Here is a 25,296-nt window from a genome sequence, read left to right as displayed (position 1 = left end):
AGAACGGTTTCGTTCGTTCTCTTTGTAGGTGGTGTCAGAGGAGCCCCAAAAATGCACGGCATACAGTACCGGAGCACCAAGTCAAGGACCAAAATGGTCCTTAACAGCTTCTAACCCCAAGCTATAAGACTGCTGAATAACTAATCAATAACTAATCAAATGGCCACTCGCTGTTTATTGCAAATTTTATTGAATTTTTACTTTAGTTTATTTGGTAAACATTTGTAAAGTCTTTCTTGAACTGCATTGTTGGTTAAGGGCTTGTAGGTAAGCATTTCATGGTAAGGTCTACACTTGTTGTATTCGGATCATGTGACAAATAAAGTTTGATTTGACATCTCTGGAGAGACCTGAAAATAGCTGTGCAGCGACGCTCCCCATCCAACATGACAGACCTTGAGAGGATCTAAAGAGAAGATTGGGAGAAACTCCACAAATACAGGTGTCCCAAGCTTGTAGCGCAATACCCAAGAAGACTCTAAGCTGTAATCGCTGCCAAAGATGCTTCAACAAAGTACTGAGTAAAGGGTCCGAATACTTTTGTAAATGTGATATTTCAGTTAAAAAAATGTATAAATAAATGTGATTTTTTTTAAACAAAAAACTGTTTTTGCTTTGTCATGATGAGGCGTTATGTGTAGATTGATGAGGGGGGAAATAATTTCATCCATTTTTGAATAAGGCTGTAACGTAGGAAAATGTGGAAAAAGTCAAGAGGTCTGAATAATTTCCAAATGCATTGTAAGTTCATATTTCTCCTACCATATGTAATAAATCATTTGATTACCCACCAGAGATCTTGCATTAAAAACAGTAAGAAAGAATTGTTATACACATCTGTAAATAGCCTATCCAACTACCTCATCCCCAAACTGTATGTATTTATCTTGCTCCTTTGCACCCCAGTATCTCTACTTGCATATTCATATATATATATACAATATAGTAATTAAACACTGGAATGGTAGATGTGAAGTATATATATACATCTACCATTCCAGTGTTTAATTGCTATATTGTAACTACTTTGCCACCATGGCCTATTTATTTCCTTTATCCTACCTCATTTGCACATACTGTATATGGACTTTTTCTACTGTATTATTGACTGTATGTTTGTTTATTCCACGTGTAACTCTGTGTTGTTGTATGTGTCGAACTGCTTTGCAGTTGGCCAGTTATCTTGGCCAGTTCGCAGTTGCAAATGAGAACATGTTCTCAACTAGCCTACCTGGTTAAATAAAACCAAATACTTTGCATGAGAGACTATTCTATGAAAACGGTGTCTGGGGAGTTATTAAAAACCGCAAAGAGTTCCTGTGCCTTATGACATTTGTAATCATGTGTTGCATTTTTCCCGTGGTGTAAATGATAGAAAACCATATTTAGTTTCCATGACAGCAGCAGTGAAAAATTAAATGTCATGAGAATCGGACAGACAGACAGACAGACAGACAGACAGACAGACAGACAGATATGGACGGACAGACAGTCAGACAAAAGGGCTTTTCACTCTGCGTGTATTGAGAGAGGGGAAGACGATCTATCGGGGCGGACATTGAGAACACTCACGACGTGGATGAATATGGGTAAACCCACAACATGGTGGGTCTCCTTTAACTACAGCAATATCCCTGAATAGTTTCTAAAGCATATGGTATTCAGCAACATTATTGTAGGTCTACACTGCACAGTATGCTCTCTCTCTCGCTCGCTCTTTCCCCATCTATTTCCTTCTGTCCCTCTCTCTCCCTTTCTCTCTCTCACACACACACAGACACACACATTCGTTTTACTATCCTTGTAGGAACAAATATTTGATTCCTATTCAAAATCCTATTTTCCCTCACCCCGAACACTTGACCCTAACCCTAAACTGAACCCTATCTCCTAACCCTAGTTATGATCATAAACCTAACCCCTAAGAGAGAAAGAGGGAGAGAAACAGAGAGAGATGAAAGACTGATATAGTGCTGCTATTCTCCCAATGTGGAGACGCTAGCTGTTGTTGTAAAGGCAGAACAGCTTGAGGAGAGCTTCCAATCTGTCTTGTGGAGGTCTAAGCCAAGACCCAATGGTTGTTGCCAGCAGCACATTAACTCTGCTCTGCTCTGTGTGTGTGTGTGTGTGTGCCCTGTTGGTGAAGTAAGTCGGTAAATCTGTCAGCAGCATTACTAAGAAAAGAAGAGGGTCTGTTCTGCTAAATCAAGCAGACAAAAAGCCATGTAGCGTCGGCTATGAATCACAGAACAGAATGTGAGAAACAGCTTGGACAGATTCAAATCAAATCCAGTCAAATTGCATTGGCCACATACACAAGGTTGGCAGATGTTATTGCGAGTGTAGCGAAATGCTTGCGCTTCTAGTTCTGACAGTGCAGCAAGATCTAACATGTGATCTAATAATTCCACAACAACTACCTAATACACACAAATCTAAGAAAGGGATGGAATAAGAATATTTACATATAAATATATAAATATAAGCAATGACAAAGGGGCATAGGTAAGATGCAATAGAAAGTATAAAATACAGTATACACATATGAGATGAGTAATGCAAGATATGTAAACATTATTAAAGTGACTTGTGATCCATTTATTAAAGTGGCCGATGATTTCAAGTCTGTATGTAGGCAGCAGCCTCTCTGTGTTAGTGATGGAAAACACACACACACACTTAATGCACAGGTATGAACACATACAGCTGAAGTGGGAAGTTTACATACACTTAGGTTGGAGTCATTAAAACTAGTTTTTCAACCACTCCACACATTTCTTGTTAACAAACTATGGTTTTGGCAAGTCGGTTAGGACATCTACTTTGTACACAATACACTCCAACAATTGTTTACAGACAGATTATTTAACTTATAATTCACTGTATCACAATTCTAGTGGGTTAGAAGTTTACATACACTGTTGACTGTGCCTTTAAACAGCTTGGACAATTCCAGAAAATTATGTCATGGCTTTAGAAGCTTCTGATAGGCTAATTGACATCATTTGAGTCAGTTGGAGGTGTACCTGTGGATGTATTTCAAGGCCTACCATCAAACTCAGTGCCTCTTTCCTTGACATCATGGGAAAATCTAAAGAAATCAGCCAAGACCTCAGAAAAGAAATTGTAGACCTCCAAGTCTGGTTCATCCTTAGGAGCAATTTCCAAACACCTGAAGGTAACAGATTCATCTGTACAAATAATAATGCGCAAGTATAAACACCATGGGACCACACAGCCATCATACTGCTCAGGAAGGAGACACGTTCTGTCTCCTAGAGATGAACGTACTTTGGTGCGAAAAGTGCAAATCAATTCCAGAACAACAGCAAAGGACCTTGTGAAGATGCTGGAGGAAACAGGTTAAAAAGTATCTATATCCACAGTAAAAAAGGTCCTATATTGACATAACATGAAAGGCTGCTCAGCAAGGAAGAGTCCACTGCTCTAAAACCGCCATAAAAAAGCCAGACTACGGTTTGCAACTGCACATGGGGACAAAGATCGTACTTTTTGGAGAAATGTCCTCTGGTCTGATGAAACAAAAATAGAACTGTTTGGCCATAATGACCATCATTATGTTTGGAAGAAAAAGGGGGAGGCTTGCAAGCCGAAGAACACCATCCCAACCGCGAAGCACGAGGGGGCAGCATCACGTTGTGGGGGTGCTTTGCTGCAGGAGGGACTGGTGCACTTCACAAAATAGATGGCATCATTAGGATTGAAAATTATGTGGCTATATTGAAGCAACATCTCAAGACATCAGTCAGGAAGTTAAAGCTTGGTCACAAATGGGTCTTCGAAATGGACAATGACTCCAAGCATACTTACAAATTTGTGGCAAAATGGCTTAAGGACAACAAAGTCAAGGTATTGGAGTGGCCATCACAAAGCCCTGACCTCAATCCCATAGAAAAATTGTGGGCAGAATTGAAAAAGCGTGTGCGAGCAAGGAGGCCTACAAACCTGACTCAGTTACACCAGCTCTGTCAGGAGGAATGGACCAAAATTCACTCAACTTATTGTGGGAAGCTTGTAGAAGGCTACCTGAAATGTTTGACCCAAGTTAAACAATTTAAAGGCAACGCTACTAAATACTAATTGAGTGTATGTAAACTTCTGACCCACTGGGAATGTGATGAAAGAAATAAAAGCTGAAATAAATCATTCTCTCTACTCTTATTCTGGCATTTCACATTCTTAAAGTGGTGATCCTAACTGACCTAAGACAGGGAATTTTTACTAGGATTAAAATGTCAGGAATTGTGAAAAAACTGAGTTTAAATGTATTTGGCTGAGGTGTATGTTAACTTCCTGACTTCAACTGTACATCGACAAAGACACGCACACCTTCATGTTCTGCTCTTAAGTAAGCAGACGGGGCCTAGCGAATAAAAGAGTAAATGAGCGATGTAGGCTCGCTCACATTCTGTCACAGAGCGAAGAGAGGGAACAGAGGACTGAGGGGGGAGTACTGGGCACTGAGCTGCAATAGCCTCACCACTAACGTGCAAAGGACCCATTACAGTAAGTGGACATTTTGTTTGAGACCACTTACCTTAGCAGGCTAATATGATGTCATGTAGATCAAACTCAAATACACACAATTTCGCAGACACTTTTAACCAAAGCGACTCACAGTCATGAATGCATACATTTCACGTATGGGTGGTCCTGGTTCCCACTATCCTGGCATCGCAAGTGCCATGCTCTTCCAACTGAGCCACAGAGGACCATATTATGCATGACTCCAGAGGACACAGCGAGACAGTGGAAGGACAGGTGGCTGTGAATAATCAGGGGGCTTAAAATGACACCTCCCAATATGGCCGACACAAAGGGAGATGAACTGCGACTGTTGGGAGGGCAGAGAGATGACACCTTGTAACCCCAGAGACTCTGAACAGTGTTGCTGCAGTATTTGCAACCTAAACTCAGAAGCCTTCAAAATGTACCTTAAAACCTTTTAACATTTGAAACTTTTAACCTTTTACTGCAAGGGGCTAAATCAGGGTCACACGGCATGATTCTTGGTAATCTTAAACACATCTACTTTGAAACAAAAGTAAACACCTCACACACATGGTTATGGGCTTTAAAAAATAAGACACCTGTACCCTGTCAGATAAAGAGTTGAAATGTATAACATTTTGAGTTTGCGTCCCAATATTACACTTTATATAATTCACAGAAGACTAAAATATGACAAAACTGTTTGACATAGAAACACTGGACTTTCATCACAAAAAAATAATAATTATGAATTATGGAATTATGAAAAATATGAATAACATTCCAGCCATCAGGCCAAAGAGGGCGATTTTTGTCAATGACGGCAGGAAAGGGTTTACACACCCTCAGAAGGTTTTGATTGTCTTAGGGACCCACAAGAAAAGTTGTATGATAAATCAAGCTGTAAGATAGATTTAGAGTCCTCCTGCAGATATGAAATTCATTCAATTCAAGAAATTCACAGTGATTGACATTTTCGACACAAACATGCAACTGAGTGACCCATCTGCACTATTCATAAAGAAGCCCATGCCTGAGGAAATCTAAGTCTATTCAGGAAGAGTGTTGACGTTTTCTTCCTCTATTCGTCTAAGTGGTTTGTCTGTCTGTCCCAGTGAGTGATGAGTGAGTGAGGGGTGTACTGATGTTGAATAACTCTGTCAGAGAGAGATGGTGCCATGATGCCCAAGGAAGGAAAAACGACGACAGAAAGTAGAAATAGAGAAAGTAGAAATAAGCTTCCGATAGGAAATGGAGGGCAGATTATGGAGACAGTGATGTTAATTTGGGATGGATAGCATGTAGCTCTACTAATCAACAACAGTGTGGGCTGATAAGGGAGGGAGGAAGAACTCCAGCAGTGTCTCTTTTACTCATTTCAGACAGAAGATGTGGGACATTACATGTTATAAAACATAAATATTTATATGACCCCCTTTCAGATATCCCTTTTTTTTTTTTTTTTTACTACTTATGTGCAGGTATACATACCCCTTTTATACAGATCAGTGGTTAACTGGCAAATTGGAAGGGTGGGGGGTGTTGTTCAACCATGGGGGCTGTTTGTATTTAAAATTAGGGAGGTATTAAACAATGGAAGTGTTAATGAATTGACCTGCAAAAAAAGCAGAGAATCAGTCACACAGAATCAATACCTGTACTTTGGTTACATGGTCTGTGAATATGCAGGAATCATGAGTAGGTCTTTAGGTGGTTTTTAATTTGTCATGTTTCTCACCCAATACCCCTTTCAGATATACAAAAAGGCTGGTATAAAAAAGCAGGCATGGTAAATTAGTTGGATTTTGGTCTGTGTATGAAAGGGATCTCTCTCTTGCTCTTTCTCTCTGTAAGTACTGTATGTTCCAGTACCAAATTGCAACCTATTCCCTATATAGTACACCACATTTGACATAGTAGTGCAATATGTAGAGAATAGAGTGCCCTTTGGGACGCAATGTAATGCATCCCAGTCCCACTGCCAGCAGGTCACATGGCAGTGACAACCCTCACAAAGCCAAAGACACTGAATTAACGTACACTTATAAATCTCTTTGATGTCACATAGCCCTGTTATTGACGGCCAGCTGGAACTCCCTGACCAAACTCTTTACCCTGCCTGCTGGCATACAGGAAACGGAGGGAGAAAAAGTTGCCACAGCATCAGATGGAGAGAGAGAGCTGGACCTCCCTGACCAAACTCTTTACCCTGCCGGCTGGCATACAGGAAACGGAGGGAGAGAGCTGGACCTCCCTGACCAAAGCCTGGCACACAGCACAGCACAAGACGGGGAGAGACGGGAATAGAGATACATTCATCTCTATGAATGCATGTACCACAGCATCAAATCATATCATGCGGCCATTTTATTGGTCGCATACACATATTTAACAGATGTTATTGCGGGTGTTGCGAAATTCTTGTGTTCCTCGCTCCAACAGTACAGGAATATCTAACAACACACAATTCACACAAATATAAAAATAAAAGAATGGAATTAAGAAATATAGAAATATTAGGACGAGCAATGTTGGAGTCTGGAGTATAAGTATAAATATATATATACAGTACCAGTCTAAAGATTGGACACACCTACTGCCACCCTTTGCCTTAATGGCAGCTTTGCACTCTCTTGGCATTCTCTCAACCAGCTTCATGAGAAGTCACCTGGAATGCATTTCACGTAACAGGTGTACCTTGTTAAAAGTTCATTTGTGGAATTTCTTTCCTTCTTAATGCGTTTGAGCTAATCAGTTGTGTTGTGACAAGGTAGGGTTGGTTTACAGAAGATGGCCCTATTTGGTAAATGACCAAGTCCATATTATGGCAAGCACAGCTCAAATAAGCAAAGAGAAACTTTCAAAGTTTCTTCAAGTGCAGTCGCAAAAACCATCAAGCGAATTGCTGCAAAGAAACCACTACTTAAGGACACCAATAAGAAGAGGAGACTTGCTTGGCCCCAAAAAAACATGAGTAATGGACATCAGACCGGTGGAAATCTGTCCTTGACATTTTTGGTTCCAATTGCCGTGTCTTTGTGAGACGCAGAGTAGGTGAACGGATGATCTCTGCATGTGTGGTTCCCTGCATGGAGGAGGAGGTGTGACGGTGTGGGGGAGCTTTTCTGGTGACACTGTCAGTGATGTATTTAGAATTGAAAGCACACTTAACCAGCATGGTGTCACGACTTCCGCCGAGGTCGGTCCCTCTCCTTGTTCGGGTGGCGTTCTGCGCTCGACGTCACTGGTCTTCTAGCCATCGCTGATCCACCGTTCATTTTCCATTTGTTTTGTCTCGTTTTCCCGCACACCTGGTTTGCATTCCCTCATTACTCGTCTTGCATATAACCCTCTGTTTTCCCCCATGTATGTGTGTGGAATTGTTATGTGTAAATGTATGTGTACTCCAGGCTGGTTTGCGCCGGGTTATTGTAACCCGCGTGCGTTTAGTTTTCTGAGTGCTGTGTGTTGTTCGCCTCAATAAAGGGCTCCGTTTGCTACCCATTTCTGCTCTCCTGCGCCTGACTTTCCTGCAGCCAGTTACGCACCCCTTTACACATGGCTACCAACGTATTCTGCAGTGATACGCCATCGCATCTGCTTTGACCTTAATCGGACTATCCAGTGCCGGTTTTGGCATGTAAATCTTGGTGGAAAAAAACAAAAACAAAGTGCCAGCAAACACACGACACAACACAACACTAAACAATACATTAACTGCACTGTAACTATGAGCACCGATACATCTGATCTATAATTTCTCTTTGTTATTTCTCTTCATATGATTTGCCAGTAGATTGTCTTCTTGATTCATGATGATGGCTGCTAGCTAAGATTTTGAAAGTATGATTTTGACATGAGTAATCAAAGCTACTGTACATATAACGCGACTGGCCTACCTGGTTAAATAAAGGTGAAATAAAAATAAAAAATAAATAAAAAGTAATGACCAGCAGTTGCAAACAACAACAGTGTGTCACCAGCAGATGGCAGTGTTGACTTAGCAAGTATGATGAGTCTAATACATTTGGCTGGGATTGAATGTAATATTCTGTTGCTGCAGCAGATCTGTCTCTCTCTCTCTCTCTCTCTCTTTCTAGCTCTTATTCTCTCTCTCTCTCTTCCCCTCTCTCTGCCATCCTATCTCTAGTTGTATACCTGATGGTACGGCAACTGCACCGTCCCCAACCGCAGGGCTCTCCTGACATCACTGTCGGCACACCAGGGCCTGCCTTCCAGGACATCTACAGCACCCGGTGTCACAGGAAGGCCAAGAAGATCATCAAGGTCCTCAGCCACGAGCCACAGCCTGTTCACTCCACCACAAAGGCGGAACAGTATAGCTGCATCAATGCTGGGACCGAGAGACTGAAAAACAGCTTCTATCTCAAGGCCATCAGACCACTTCCAACCAGTACCCTGCCCTGAACTTAGTCACTGTCACTAGCCGGCTACCACCCGGTTACTCAACCCTGCACCTTAGAGGCTGCTGCCCTCTGTACATAGACATGGAACACTGGTCACATTAATAATGTTTACATACTGTTTTACCCATTTCATATGTATATACTGTATTATAGTCAAGGCCATCCTATTCAACTATTGCTGTACATATAGTGTTAAACAAATCAAAATACAGTATATTTTATATTCTTCAAAGGAGCCACCCTTTGCCTTGATGACAGCTTTGCACACTTTTGGCATTCTCTCAACCAGCTTCATGACGAATGCTTTTCCAACAGTCCTGAAGGAATTCCCACTCACGCTGATCTCTTGTTGAGTGCTTTTCCTTCACTCTGCGGTCCAACTCATCCCAAACCATCTCAATTGGGTTGAGGTCGTGTGATTGTGGAGGCCAGGTCATCTGATGCAGCACCATCACTATCTTTCTTGGTCAAATAGCCCTTAGACAGCCTGGATGTGTGTTTTGGGTCACTGTCCTGTTTTTTATTTTATTTTATTTTTTATTTCACCTTTATTTAACCAGGTAGGCCAGTTGAGAACAACTTCTCATTTACAACTGCAACCTGGCCAAGATAAAGCAAAGCATTGTGACAGTAGGCAACAACACATGGGATACGTGGGATAAACACAAGTACAGTCAATAACACAATAGAAAAATCTATGTACAATGTGTGCAAATGGAGTAAGGAGGTGAGGCCATAGTAGCGAAGTAATTACTATTTAGCAAATGAACACTGGAGTGATAGATGTGCAGATGATGATGTGCAAATAGAAATACTGGTGTCTAAAAAACAATATGGGGATGTGGTAGGTAGTTGGATGGGCTATTTACAGATGGGCTGTGTACAGTTGCAGCGATCGGTGAGCTGCTCAGATAGCTGATGCTTAAAGTTAGTGAGAGATATATAAGTCTACAACTTTAGTGATTGGGACTAGGGGCTCCGCAGTAAAATAAAACAATGATAACTATCCTAAACCACCCTATACAAGGCATATTGACATTAGAGAGACATAAAGTGAGGCATAAAGCAATCACAGGTGTTGATTGGGAGAGCTAGCTAAGACATAAACGGGTAAGACAACAGCTAATCAGCTAAGACTACAACAACAGGTAAACAAACGGGCGATGAATGGGCAGAGAGGGTCAGTAAATTACACACAGGGCCTGAGTTCGAGGCTGGGGCCGACAGATAAACAAAACAAACCAAATAGAATTCTGTGATAAATGAACAGTCCAGCAGGCATCAGCTATGTAGCCAAGTGATCATAGGGTCCAGTGAACAGCAATAGATGAAACAGGGAAGCTGTGACACGGCGTTCATAAAGTTAGCAGGCCGGGGCTAGCAGAAGTGTCTTCACCGACGTCCGGCAAAGGCCGGTTGAGGGCACATCGGACGGAATTAGGTTGGCAGACCAGTCGTGATGGATTGACGGGTCCAGGAAATTGGCAAAATAGATAATGCAGCTGGAGTAATTTCCTTTGCTAGCCGGGAGATGCGCCTGGCTCGAGGCTAACGGGTGCTAGCTTCGGGACAAGGGCGTTAGCCACTGTAGTCACTCGGTAGCTACTCAAAATGGTTCCAAATAACTACTGTGGTTACTTGTTGTTTTCAGAAGTAAAATAACCACACCGTTTTTAAGCATCAATAAAACGTTCAGTTTATTTATTTTGTTTCTTGTTATACCTAATGTGCTATTGAAATCAGATGCATTCTGTACATAATTAGGTACAGTAGTAGGACATTTCAATTGTTGACTTTTCTGAAGTCATAGACATGGGTTATCACACCAGACATCATACTCAGTATTGTAGGTGGTGGGTACAAGCAGAGGTACATTTAGTGCACTTATAGCATTATAAATATAAAGCAGACATAAAATGAAAATAGTGCAATATTACCCCGTCTTAAACAGAAGAGGAGTCTTGATAGTCTCAGCTACTGTCTTGTCAATGATAGAAGACTTTGTATTGCATACAGAATTTAGGTATGTCTGGAAAAACTAAAGCAAAACTATAGGCATTGATAATTGTGAAAAACATGTGCCTTGAATATCCATCAATTTGACTTATATTATTATTTATATAAATTACCTGCATGAATAATGTAATATTTGCAAGTGGGATTGATGCTGATTTTTGTGTTTCAGTGGTAGAACTGTGCTTGGTTGGTGTGTATGTTTTGTAGTTCTCAAGGTTACGTTATAGTAGGTCTAACGACTGACTGTCTGAGGTCGCCATCTAGTGGTCTACAGACATATTCTTAGACTAAGTATAAGCCAGCCTTTACACAATTTCTCAAAATTGTAACATGTTGGGTTAGGGGTCAATCAATAGAGGCAATACTCAAGATGGTTCCAAATAACTACTGTGGTTGCATCTGAAACGGCATCTTATTTCCTATATATTGTACTATATAGGGGAAATGGCAAAAGGGAAAATGGTGCCATTTTGGACAGATTCTACATTTCATACTAAAAATGGAGAAAATACACAATTTATGTATAAATACATGCTTATGAGGCTTTGAAGACATGATCAAGTAGACCTACAGTACATTTTCCAGATGCTTTTCTGTCAACAGTTTATAGATTTTGTGCACCTTGTTATCACTGAGGAAAAACTGAGAATTAATATTAATTATACAATACATGTAAGTGACGTTAGAGTGCATACATAATGTAATTCATTGGCTACGCAAGTCATCAGTTCATTTACTCTTCAGAATGAGATGTGAAAAGCTCCAGTGACTGACTATGATCCTGTAAAGCCCTTCTACTTGTAAAATAAATATGTGCTTCTACTAAAATAAATATGATTTATCATGCACATACATTCGATTAAATAACCGTGGTAGTAATTCACGTAATTCATATACAGTTTTGTAATGATATAGCAAACAATTATCAATTAATGGCATGTGCGTGTTTTTCTATAGTGAGATGCATCCTGCGCTGTGATTTATGGTCTTGTTTGCTTGGGAAAGCTTCAGGTATGTAATTACTACAATGCGAAAACGTAGCTCCTGTGAGGGTTGGAAGCTCATAAAAATAGTTTTTGATCTACATATTGGCAACATATCATCATTCTCCTTGTCCTCAAGCAGAGCACTATAACTAGTGAATATATCTATTTTATTCAGATACACGAGTTGACATTTGGGCGATGGTATTACGTTGGATGACATTCAGTAACGTGTTACTTCGGGTGTCATGACACAAGCCCAACACTAGAGGTCCCTCGCTCCCAACGAAAGAAAAACAGGAAGTGAAACGGACAAGCTTGGATAACAGTGGAACAGGTGGATAGGTAGATTTACATCATAATTCATGAGAACTGAATTATTGTGGAAGCATAGTCTTTATAGGCTACTCATCATTGAAGTACTGGGACTTTAACTACACTTTTTTTTTATCAGAACTTAAACTGAACTTGTTATCAGAAGTCGCAATCAGCTGCTTATATATGTTGAGTGTAATGTAGTGTCTGAGGAGAGAGCAGGTTGGATCCTGACAGGTTGAACAGTGGGAGGAGAGATACAGTAAAGTCCTGTAATGTGGGCTGTACAGTGATAAGGCATGCAAGAATACATTAAGGAGAAATTGGAATTGGTTTTAGGGAGAGTTTTTCTGTGTGCCCTAAACGTTTTGAACTTACAAATGTTTCATGTATCTCCTCAAGTACTGATGATGTTTTTGGTCATAAAAATAGACAAAAAACAATGTGCGGGATCTGACTCCTCCGATCCGGGTGCCTTCCTGCGTTCAGATTGGTGAATTTAATGGCTAAGCTACTCTGACCTTCTGTTGATACATTCTGTTGAAACATGATAAAGATACACAAGAGCTGTAGATGGCAATGTGCAAGTTTGTGCTTTGATGTGCTTTGATTCATGCGTACTTTATTCCTCCGTGTCGCCATATAAGGCCTACAATACCAGTCTGTTACGGGAACACAATACCAAACAGGCCATGGGAAAATAAATAAACCTGTTAAGCAAGAGAACGCAAAGCAATAAAGGAAGAGAACAGTTCTGGTCATTACATACGGTACTGACCAGGTGCCTGAACACATCGGAACACGGTGGTGGCCCAGTGTGCCCTAATTACAGCAAACAATTTGGTCCAATCTTTAAATCGCGACTCACAGAAACTGGTGGTGGCGGAAGCCATCCAGAAGTGGTTTGTAAATATGGGAGATATGTCATTGTCCTTCATTGCCATGTTCCTCAGTACATCTTTAGAAAGCGTAAGAAACCTTAGAGCTTTAAAGAGAGGAGTTGTTGATTGTGGGGGGCGACTGTACTCTACCCTACTGTACTCTACCCTACTGTACTCTACCCTACTGTACTATACTCTACCCTACTGTAATGTACTCTACCCTACTGTACTCTAAGCACATTCATAAATTCCGATTGGACAGTGATTTTTAGGAAGAGACCTATGCCACACTATGCAACAGTCTAAGCATTATTAAGCATTAGATTACACTTGTTGTTTCAGAGTGTGAAGTGTCTAAGACCAGACCTGGACCAACCCATCTGTGTCTGGAAAGGCCTGCCCTTAGTGAAAACACATGGGCTGGTTCAGTGGGTTTTACATAACTGTTTGGGTGCTATCGCTAAGTGGTTTTGAGTGCTAATAGCGGTGAGGGTTAGGGTGGGGGCGAAGAGTGAGGTTTGGGGAGGTAAGGGGCGAGAGGGTTTGGTCTGGATCAAGCTGGAGGTCCGGTCACTGCTCTGGTTTGTTTTCCTGTTGTGTGCTGTTGCAGTGATTGGCCCTGAGAAGCATCATGTGACTGTGGGATCAGTCAGGGGACTCTGGGAGGACTCTCCAGCAGGGGGCAGCGTGGAGATGGGGGTCCGTCTTTATCAAAGGGGTGGGGGGGTGTTCTCCTCTTCCTCCTCCTCGTCATGCTCCTCTTACTGCTCTTCAACCTCCTTCTCCTTCTGTCTTTCTCAGATGCAAGCTGCCCTGTCCCCCTGTCGTCCACCTCCTTCTACCTCTCCAGGATTGAGAGGGGCAGGCCTGTGGAGATGGTGCCTATCCAGACAGGAACGAAGGCTGCTGACCCCTGGTCCCCCCGTGACCCCCAGTGACCTCGGACTTCTGACCCCTTACCTCTGAACCACAGCAGTGGCTGCTTCTTATAGAATAAAACAGAGTAGAACAGAATAAAGAAAAATGGTACACTCTTTGAAAAAGGGTTCTTCGGCTGTCCCCTGTTTGGTTCCAGGTATAAACCTTTTGGGTTGCAGGTTAGAACCCTTTTTGGTTCCATGTAGAACCCTCTGTGGAAAGGGTTCTACATGGAACCAAAAAGGGTTTTTCAAAATAGTTCCCCCATGGGGACTGCCGAATAAACGTTTTAGGTTCTAGAGAACCATTTTTTTCCTAAGAGTGTAGGGAGGGATAGTGACTGCTGAGGGGGTCCTACTCACCCAGGTCTGTGTCTGTGGTAGCTAGGTAGTGATCATTCTATTAACTCTTGAGTCTCTGAGAACTGGAAACACAAAAAGATAAGGATGAATGAGAGAATAGCAAGCAACAGATTGACCACAGATTCAGGGCCAGATTCTTTGGTGGCATACAAGGTCATATTTCTTTTCTTCCATTCGCCCTGCACAATTTTAAAAAAGACATGCATGGAACCTATTGGTCTTCAAACATCATGCTGAGAGGAGCTCGCCTGTTGGCTGGAGTTAGCAGAGGGCGGGGTGACCACGCTCTGGTCCAATAGGGGGTTGAGGGGGGTGGAACAGGGCAGGTGAGTGGCGCGCCAGTAGATGTCCAGGTACTCTGCCAGGTGTTCACATGCATCCTCCAGCTGGTTCTCATCCAGGATCACATCAAACATCTCCTGAGAGATGAGATACAGTGCATTCATAAAGTATTCAGACCGCTCTACTTTTGCCACATTTTGTTACGTTACAGCCTTATTCTAAAAATCGATTAAATAGTTATTTTACCTCATCAATTCAGACCCATCACTTAGTACTTTGTTGAAGCACCTTTGGCAGTGATTACAGCCTCGAGTCTTCTTGGGTATGACGCTAGAAGCTTGGCACTTCTCTGAAGATCCTCTCAAGCTGTCAGGTTGGATGGGGAGCGTTGCTGCACAGCTATTTTCAGGTCTCTCCAGAGATGTTCAAACAGGCTCAAGTCCGGGCTCTGGCTGGGCCACTCAAGGACATTCAGGGACTTGTCTCAGAGCCACTACTGCATTGTCTTGGATGTGTGCTTAGGGTGGTTGTCCTGTTGAAAGTGAACCTTCGCCCCAGCTCTCTGGATCAGGTTTTCATCAAGAATCCCTCTATACTTTGCTCCATTCATCTTTCCCTAAATTCTGACTAGTCTCCCAGTCCCTGCCGCTGAAAAACATCCCCACAGCATGATGCTGCCACCACCATGCTTCACCGTAGGGATGGTGCCAGGTTTACTCCAGACGTGACGCTTGGCATTCATGCCAAATACTTCAGTCTTGGTTTCATCAGACCAGAGAATCCAGTTTCTCATGGTCAGAGTCCTTCAGGTGCCTTTTGGCCGGCTGTCATGTGCCTTTTACTGAGGAATGGCTTCCATCTGGCCACTCTACCATGAAGGCCTGATTGGTGGAGTGCTGCAGAGATGGTTGTCCTCTGTCAGAGTGACCATTGGGTTCTTGGTCACCTCTTTGACCAAGGCCCTTCTCTCCCGATTGCTCAGTTTGGCTGGGCGGACAGCTTTAGGAAGTGTCTTGGTGGTTCCAAACTTCTTTCATTTAAGAATGATGGAGGCCACTGTGTTCTTGGGGACCTTCAATGCTGCAGAAATGTTTTAGTACCTTTCCCCAGATCTGTGCCTCGACACAATCCTGTCTCGGAGCTCTACGGACAATTCCTTCAACCTAGAGGCTTGGTTTTTGTTCTGACATGCACTGTCAACTGTGGTACCTTCTATAGACACGGCTGTGCCTTTCCAAATCATGTCTAATCAATTGAATTTACCAAAGGTGGACTCCAATCAAGTTGTAGAAACATTTCAAGGAAGATCAATGGAAACAGGATGCACCTGGGCTCAATTTTAAGTCTCATAGCAAAGGGTCTGAATACTTATGCCAATAAGGTATTTCTGTTTGTTATTTTTGATGCATTTGCAAATATTTCTAAAACCTGTTTTCGGTTTGTCATTATGGGGTATTTATTGTGTGTAGATTGATGAGAAAAAAACTTTATTTAATACATTTTAGAATAAGGCTGTAACGTAACAATAATGTGGAAAAAGAGATCTGAATACTTTCTGAATGCACTGTAGATGGCAACGTCAAAAACCCAACTCAAATGAACACTTTATCGAAATGGTAAAACTCAAGGGAATGATGTTAACACCCCTAACTGGTGAGGGCACGCATTCCATTAGAGTGGAAAGACAGTACCGTACACTTACACAATAAATGTTTACGTATTATTTTCATTACATACGGGTGGACACTGTGCTAGTTTGTCTCCTGCCATCATCTGTACGTTGAGGTGTTTACTTTGAGATTTCCCCCGAGATTTGATGAGCCTCTGAAGAACCTGGGAGAGGGGAGAAAAATATTAACTGACTGACTGGCTTACTGGCTGGCTTTACTGGTTGGCAGACTGGCTGACTGGCTGGCTGGCTGACTGGTTGACTGGCTGACTAGCTGTCTGGCTGGCTGAATAGCTGTCTGACTGGCTGACTAGCTGTCTGACTGGCTGACTAGCTGTCTGACTGGCTTATTGGCTGACTGTCTGGCTGACTAGCTGGCTAGCTGACTGGTTTGGCGGGCGGGCTGGCTGATTGTCTCGCTGGCTCTTTTGCTGACTGACTGACAGTGTGCAGGTAGTTAGTGGATCAGTCCTTACCTTTGGAGAGGACACCTTAACATAAACGATGATAGGAGCCAGGGATGTTTTGAGGAGTTGTGTTGGGTGGTTGATGGTGTCTGCATCCAGAACTACGAGCTGTAAGGTCTTAGCCAGCTCAAAAATTCTCTCAATCTCACTCTGGACCTCAGCTACCACCCCAACATACAGAGAGAATTACAGTCAGGTGGCGCAGACCAACAGAACCACAGAAGAGACAGTAAGTACAGAGAAGAGAGAAGAGAAAGTGTGATGTTGGTCCTGAGGGATATAGTACCACCATCAACACAGCTGTCTAAACGATTTCCCACAGGACTGACTGAGGGCTATTCCAGACCCAAAATGAAGATGAACATTTGAAATCTCCAGAATTTTTGTAATTAAAGCTGAACAAGTCATCCTCCACTCACCTAGACTGGAGCGTGTGTTGGACCTCTCCATGATGGCCTTCTTGTTCAGTACAGACCTTTTGGCTAATGACAGATCAGCAGTCACCCGTGTGATAGAGATTCTGAAAAGATAGATACATTCAGATGGATAGATTCAATTTAATTGGACTATTTAAGAATACAATTCCAGCCACACAAGTGGGTACACTGCATTCAAAATCAGCAAGCATTTTCACAAAACAATTTGACAACTTAATCCGTAGTGGTTCTGGCTGTACCCACCTCCCATCAAACCTGTGTTTCAGGAAGTCAAACAGGGCCTTCTGCATCATGTCCGTTACCTGGAACACAGAGTGGAGGATGATGATTGGTTAGGAGAGAGCACTGACCCCTGAATGGTCATGGCCAGAGTCACCGAGCTTTTAGAATGGACGTCATGTTAGTGTCCTTATTCGTGACATTTTGTTGGTATAACAATATGAGACCGCCTCTGACAATTTAGGTAACATTCAAAATCAAATAGCTAAATGATCCATGCTATGACCATCTTCAAACAATTCCACCCCCCCCCCACACACACACACACACACACTCCACCAAGAGCTTAGACTTTCTAAGTTCTCCTAACCTGCTACGAAAAGTCCATTCTGGTCAATTTTGACGTAAACTGTATACCATCTAGTCAAAACGATCGTTCGCCACAACATGCTCCCTGGACAGAGGCTTCCTACACACTGTTGTCCATATATGGAATAGTCTTCCAGGGCATGTTATCGGTGACATCACAGACACTGGTCTACAGGCCTTCAAATGCTGACACTTCCTGAACACACCACCCTCCCGATCACAACAACACACTTACCACCCCCCACTGACCGCTGAGCTGCAGTGAACGATATGATTGGACAACTGGATACTTATTAAGCCATCCATCATACCCCCCTCTCTTCAGGAGGACACATTTTTATGCCACATCTACATACATTTTACATGCATGGTACTTTTCTATACAGCAGTCACATAACAATAATACATTACCATAAATCAGCTCTTTAATCCCACCCCTCAGCCACTCTCAGCCCACCTATCACCATAGACCTCAGCTCTTTAATCCCACCCCTCAGCCACTCTCAGCCCATCCCACCTATCACCATAGATCACCCTCGTTTGATTTCCATGTGCCATATATTTTTCAATTGTGCTGTGATGTTTTACATTCATTTTGAACCTATCTAATTGCATAGTATCCACAGATTGTGAGCTCAAGATGAAAACATTTCCTACGAGTATTATTATATTATTCACTGATTGAATATGGATTTCTAAATGACCCAACACTGCTATTTGTAAGGTTAATTTTAAGTGAATGTTGTGATTTTTTTCTGTGACCAGAAACAAGCTACATAGGAGCAATACCAATCATCTTTGTAGCAAAATCTACAGAGCTGAGATTGTTGTATGCATCAGTGGAGGCTCCTCAGAGGAGGAAAGGGAGGACCATCCTCCTCAGTGAAATTTCATAAAAATAAAAATAGTGAAACATTACAAAAGTTATCATTTTAGATAAAGCTGTATTAAATATATTCATATGTCACCAAATAACTGTTTAAAATACACTGTTTTGCAGTGAAGGTCTATAGTAACTTCAACAGCACTGTCTGGGGTAGCACATTGTGTAGCCGGAGGACAGCTAGCTTCCGTCCTCCTTTGGCTACATTGACTTCAAATATGGTAATTATGACCACAGTCAAAAATGTTGCAGTATGAACTGACATGTTGTCCATCCAATCATAGAATTAGGATTAGAGAATGAACCTAGCGAGTTATATTGGGATTATGCCACAGAGCATTATGGGGGTTCTGTGTGTTGAGAAGCTTGGTGACATTGTTAGATAGAGATTAAGAGAGAAAAGTGATAGTTGACCATTTTTTTATATTATTCAATTCAAATGAGTTTTTTTTAAATTACAGGAGACGGAGGAAGTATATTATAAATTGTTTTCTTGGTTTTAGAACTTTATTTTTGTGTCCAGCTAGTGCAATTTATTTAAATGTGCATTGCTAACTTCAGTAGCTAGCTAGCTAACGTTACCAGCGCGATTGTGCAGTTTTCTCCGCCAGAATGGTAGAATGGCCAACGCTGCCGAAAATGTTGTGGTCTTTTTGTTGAAGAACCTCTTTCATTCTCTGGGGTACACGATGCGAATTAAAAATGAGAGTCGACCTCTGCCTGAGATAAGTTTCATGAAGAAGGATGAAAAGGTGAGTGCGTTCAACACCAACTGGTATCAAAAGTATAGCTGGTTAGCAAGGAGCCTTTCTTCAAGCTGCCTGTATTGCTGGCCTTGCCCGCTCTTTGGAAAATCTAAGCCTTGGTCAAAAGGTGGGTACAGTGACCCGAAGAACATAGATTGTTTAGCAGGCAGCATATACATGCCCACATCAGATTCAAGCTTCTGGGAAAAAGCCAGCATCCATCATGACGAAAGTCTACGTATTCAAACTGCGCGACACAACGAGAAAGTTAGAAGAAACAGGGATGTTCTCAAGCGACTTATCAACACCACTGCGTTTTTTGGGCATGCAAGAATTTTCTTTTAGAGGACACTTACGAGAGGGACAGTTCCTCCGACAAGGGAAACTACAAAGAGCTCGCAGAGTTAATTCCACGGAACAATGCTTTACTTGCAGAGCATATCGAACTTTCGACTGATTTCATAGCTTCCATCGCATCATCCATTTCGTGTGCCCTCAAGTAGGCTTTCCACTTTCCTCCGGGTATTTATTTAGCAAAGATGAAAACTCATAATCACTCCGGACAGACACGAACAAAAACTAATGATATAAGTGTTGCAGCAGCCTAGGCTACACCTAAACATTAGAGATCTGACATGCTGTATGGGATGAAAGCTAGACAATGTTTCAGTCTGATCAACTGTAGGCTACTAACAAGAGCAGATGCATACAGCCTATGTTCCCTGTCCATTTGTTCAGGGTAAACGAATTGGTAACGTTATGTATTTATAGTCCATTTGTGTATCAGGAGAAAATATGAATGTGATAGGCTAGGCTGCCTATACGTTTTCAATCCAAAATTATTAACTGGAATCAATCAATCAACATAATAGTGATGACAGATGTGAGTACATTTTTTACAAGGCCTGCAGTTCCATATAACTGCATGATGCAAACATTCCAGCAAACTGTGATAAGACCAAAGACTTAATTGCAACTTTTCTATTGAAATTGGTTGTGGTAAGTTTTTTTGAGATACTGTATGAATACCAAGTATGTCTACTTCACCATCCGCTCGTTGAATTGGTAAACTATCGATACGTGATATGGTACACTTGTCATAATTAGGTTTTAGTCCAGAGAGACAAGAAAAGGGATAAAAATCTTAAATGAGACTGTGCAGGGATCTAGATTGCGGACTTAAGAAAAAACTTGAGCCATCGGCAAACATCGACCTGATTTCTAACCCCTTGATGTTCTTGTTGGATCTAGCATTTCGATGGCGATAATAAATAAATATGGAGATGGTCAACTGAATGTCACTTTATATCTGATTTGGCCATTGTTCACCAACAAACCTCTCTCTCGGCCTCCCCTTCTCCCTCCCACTCTCCCTCTCTGAAATACTTAGAAAGTCAAGGAACCAACATCTCTATGTCCTTTATTAAATAAGGACAGATCTATGTGTGTGGTCTGTTTGTGTAACTATAGGAAGTAGACAACATGGGTCTGAGTGTTCCTGTCTTTCCATCTCACTGAAGACAATGTTAGTCTGACTGTGGCAGTGGAGCTTAGAGAGCGGTAATCTCTGTGGAGGAGCAGACAGAGACACCTTTGCCTGGCCCAGCCTCTGTGTGTGTGTGTGTGTGTGTGTGTGTGTGTGTGTGTGTGTGTGTGTGTGTGTGTGTGTGTGTGTGTGTGTGTGTGTGTGTGTGTGTGTGTGTGTGTGTGTGTGTGTGTGTGTGTGTGTGTGTGAGAGAGAGACGAGGAGTGGCCGCCTATAAAAATAAAAAGATGCCTTGTGAAACAGGGGATAAAACCAAGAACTCCTACTGCTGCAACTTCCCTGCTGTCTTGGAGAGGGAGAGAGGGAGGAGAGAGGGAGAGAAGGAGAGAGGGAGGAGAGAGGGAGAGAAGGAGAAAGGCAGAGAAAATGAGAGAAGACAGAGAGAGACGAAGAGAAAGAGAGAGAAAGACAGAGAGAGGGAGGAGAGAGGGAGAGAAGGAGAAAGGCAGAGAAAATGAGAGAAGACATAGAGAGACGAAGAGAAAGAGAGAGAAAGACAGAGAGAGGGAGGAGAGAGGGAGAGAAGGAGAAAGGCAGAGAAAATGAGAGAAGACAGAGAGAGACGAAGAGAAAGAGAGAGAAAGACAGAGAGAGGGAGGAGAGAGGGAGAGAAGGAGAAAGGCAGAGAAAATGAGAGAAGACAGAGAGAGACGAAGAGAAAGAGAGAGAAAGACAGAGAGAGGGAGGGATGGAGAAGGAGAGAGAGAAGGCTGACGTATGCCTCCGGAGCATCCCCAAAGCACATCACGAGAGAAATGCATAAATATTTCACAGACACACAAAACAAACGGCTTGGCTCTCAGCCTCCGCAGTCACACAGGAGAGAGAGAGAGAGAGAGAGAGAGAGAGAGAGAGAGAGAGAGCGAGAGAGAGAGAGAGAGCGAGAGAGAGAGAGCGAGAGAGCGAGAGAGCGAGAGAGAGCGAGAGAGCGAGAGAGCGAGAGAGAGAGAGAGAGAGAGAGAGAGAGAGGCGTGGCAGAGGCAGAGAGAAAATGTTAAAGGAGAGAGAGATTTCATCTCATTATATGCCTTATAGTTGTGCAGACTTGTGTGTTAGGCGCAAGCTAAGTCAAGCTCATTACAGTCAAATGGCATGCAGTATCATCTTATCCCTTATATCCCTACCCATCTATTGTAATCTGTATGGGGTATGTACGTGTTGATTTTCTATGTGATTGTGAGTGGACAGCACATGGTTCATATAGTTACTGTATCATAATGTAGTGTAATTTGATCATAATACGTTTATGGGGTTGGCCTAATGGGCTAATGGAATGGAAGGTTGTGTGTGTGCGTGCATACTTGTGTGTCTCTGTGAGGGTGTGTGTGCGTGCGTACTTGCATGTGTGTGTTTCAACCAGCTTCTCACCTCATAGCCTTTCAGGGAGGGCCCCACCAACACCACCGGCCTCATGGAGGGAACAACATCATAGGGTGGGAGATGCTCTGTCTGCACAGGAGACACACACACTGGGCTTGGAACAACTTATACTTTAAAGACCATAGCAGAGCCCAGAGTTTTAACTGGACAGATCATGTGGTCAGGGGAAACTCTGTGCCCAAGCATAACCTAACCTCATACAACCACCTGGAAGTCTTGCAAGCTTACCTTCTGTTTCGCTTAGGGTTGCAAAATTCGTGGAACTTTTAATAAATTCCCTTCTTATTCCGGGAGCCTCCAACCGGGATTTTGGGAAAATCAGGAAATGTATTGAAAATTCCCAAAATGTTGCTACACGGAGCGATAATCAGCCTGGTAATTACGAGGCTAAGCATAACCCCCCCCCCCCAGTCATTGAGAATAAGATCTACCAAAGTGTAATTAATTCAGAACAAAAGACTGTGGAGTAGAGTATTTTACACATCAACAAATCAAATCAATCAAATTGCATGTCACACGCGCCGAACACAACCTCATCATGAAATACGTACTTACAAGCCCTTAACCAACAATGCATTTTTAAGGAAAATAAGAGCGAAGAAAATATTTACTAAATAAACTAAAGCAACCACGAAAAAAAGAAGTCGCAAATTTTTTTTACAGAATAAAATAACATTAAGGAGTCTGTATTCAGGGGTCAGGGGGTACCATTTCTACACACAGTAGAATAACCTGTATGACCAACATACCTGCTTTGGCTTCTGTTTGGCTTGTAAAAACAAGAGAAAACAGATTTAGCATTAAAGCAAAGACGCATGTCTATTTATGGAGAACAGATGGTATAGTGTCTGAACGGGAGGATATCCTGTGGCTCCTTTTGATACCCCTTCATCCAGTAAAAAACAGCAACACTTGTCAGGGTTGGAATCTGAATTTCAGGCATTCTTCCTGAATTGACTTCATTTCACTCGGGATACTGCGCACATGGTCGAGTCTAATGACTAAACAGGCTTTGCGACACAGCGTAGTATATCATTGTAATTGTCCCTCCATGACGGACATTTTTCTTTGCCGTCACGTCACATGAATCCGGTACGAGAAGGAAGCGTGAGGTCAATCACCTGCAGATGGTGGTGTGGACCTCCAGCTGGACGATGTGTTCGCTGCTTTCCTGCAGGACAGCAACATGGTGCGTGAGAACAAGTTGAGGATTCAAGGACTATACAAGCATGTTATCTTTCCTTGAATCCTCTCCTTGCTTAACATAATATAATAAATACATGCCATTTAGCAGACGCTTTTAGCCAGCATCATGCGTGCATACATTTTACCTAAGGGTAGACCCAGGAATTGAACCCACTATCCTGGTGTTGCAAGCACCATGCTCTACCAACTGAGCTGCCAACTGTGCTTCCAACTGTGCTTCCCTCTGTCATGCAAGGAATTCCTTGCTGACGTTTTGAGGAGGCAGGGAGAGGATGGTAGAAGAGGACACAAGGAATCAAGGAAAGAATACTGAGAAAGAGATTTTGAATGTGGCATGGGGATGTATGAGAGAGGATGAACCCTGACCTCTGTGCCTGTTTTTGTTCCTGTTTGATCCGCATGGCCTCCAGTTTCACCGGGCTGGGGATGAAGGTGATGTCCGCCCCCTCCTTCACCAGCCGACCGATCCACCAGTCATTGCTGTATTTCTGCAGACATAGAGACAAAATGGACATCAGTCAAGTCCAAATGAAATTGCTGTCAATGCTGTTCCAACAATATGGCAGCAGTGGTGAATGTGGCTATATAGTGACAGGGACAAGGATTGTTAGTGATATAGTGACAGGGACAGGGATTGTTAGTGATATAGTGACAGGGACAAGGATTGTTAGTGATATAGTGACAGGGACAGGGATTGTTAGTGATATAGTGACAGGGACAGGGATTGTTAGTGATATAGTGACAGGGACAAGGATTGTTAGTGATATAGTGACAGGGATTGTTAGTGATATAGTGACAGGGACAAGGATTGTTAGTGATATAGTGACAGGGACAAGGATTGTTAGTGATATAGTGACAGGGACAAGGATTGTTAGTGATATAGTGACAGGGACAGGGATTGTTAGTGATATAGTGACAGGGATTGTTGAGTGATATAGTGACAGGGACAGGGATTCTTTTATAGTGACAGGGACAGGGATCTTTGGTGATTAGTGACAGGGACAGGGATTGTTAGTGATATAGTGACAGGGACAGGGATTGTTAGTGATATAGTGACAGGGACAGGGATTGTTAGTGATATAGTGACAGGGATTGTTAGTGATATAGTGACAGGGACAGGGACATTTAGTGAAGTGTTTAGGGACAAGGATTGTTAGTGATATAATGACAGGGACAAGGATTGTTAGTGATATAGTGACAGGGACAGGGATTGTTAGTGATATAGTGACAGGGATTGTTGATGATGATGCAGACGGAGCTCCACTCACCTCTTTTATATGTAGAAAGTCTTTGGTTTCAAAGTTGATAGCAGCACCTTGGACAGGACAGTCCCCATCTAGAGCCCCACAGTAACTCACGTTGGTCTTCACTGCAAATGCTACCGGTTTCGACTGGGGAGGACAGAGAGAGACACAACATTTATGAAGTGTTTATGAAAGGATTCTGTTACCTGACAATATTCCATCCTATGGGGATCTCTCCTTGGCTCTCTGGACCTGAATAACTGCTTCATTTTTTTATATTCAACACTTAGTTGCCTGAGAACACATTCACATTTAAGATCAGAGGAATAGTTGAGGGGAAAAGAGAGCTTGAAGAAGGGTCACTCCCATTAGCTCTCTCCTGCTGCAGTTGGGCCTGAATAAACTCCTATATAAACTCTACTGACTAAAGTTGA

General features: G+C 42.5%; 1 protein-coding gene across 2 annotated transcripts; it reads right to left on the bottom strand.

Moving 5' to 3' along the window:
• Positions 1 to 10,623: 10,623 nt before the first annotated feature.
• Positions 10,624 to 25,002, bottom strand: LOC118360140 (voltage-dependent L-type calcium channel subunit beta-4). Of its 2 annotated transcripts, XM_052482516.1 has the most exons (12): positions 24,887 to 25,002; positions 23,985 to 24,106; positions 23,534 to 23,583; positions 23,162 to 23,181; positions 22,401 to 22,481; positions 17,513 to 17,571; positions 17,252 to 17,352; positions 16,842 to 16,993; positions 16,434 to 16,529; positions 14,663 to 14,833; positions 14,415 to 14,476; positions 10,624 to 14,119 (listed from the first exon to the last, which is right to left on the bottom strand). In XM_052482516.1, exons 2-11 carry the CDS (start codon positions 24,017 to 24,019, stop codon positions 14,447 to 14,449), a joined length of 795 nt encoding a protein of 264 aa, XP_052338476.1. In that variant the 5' UTR covers positions 24,020 to 24,106; positions 24,887 to 25,002; the 3' UTR covers positions 10,624 to 14,119; positions 14,415 to 14,446. The 2 variants fall into 2 exon arrangements, with proteins under 2 accessions (XP_052338476.1, XP_035595220.1); XM_035739327.2 differs by lacking the exons at positions 23,162 to 23,181; positions 24,887 to 25,002 and having other exon boundaries at positions 10,624 to 14,116; positions 23,985 to 24,071.
• Between the last annotated feature and the right edge of the window lie 294 nt (positions 25,003 to 25,296).

This window comes from Oncorhynchus keta, chromosome 27, assembly GCF_023373465.1.
Source record: "Oncorhynchus keta strain PuntledgeMale-10-30-2019 chromosome 27, Oket_V2, whole genome shotgun sequence".
NCBI classification, from domain to species: Eukaryota; Metazoa; Chordata; class Actinopteri; order Salmoniformes; family Salmonidae; genus Oncorhynchus; species Oncorhynchus keta.
This window is presented reverse-complemented; position numbering and strand designations above follow the sequence as displayed.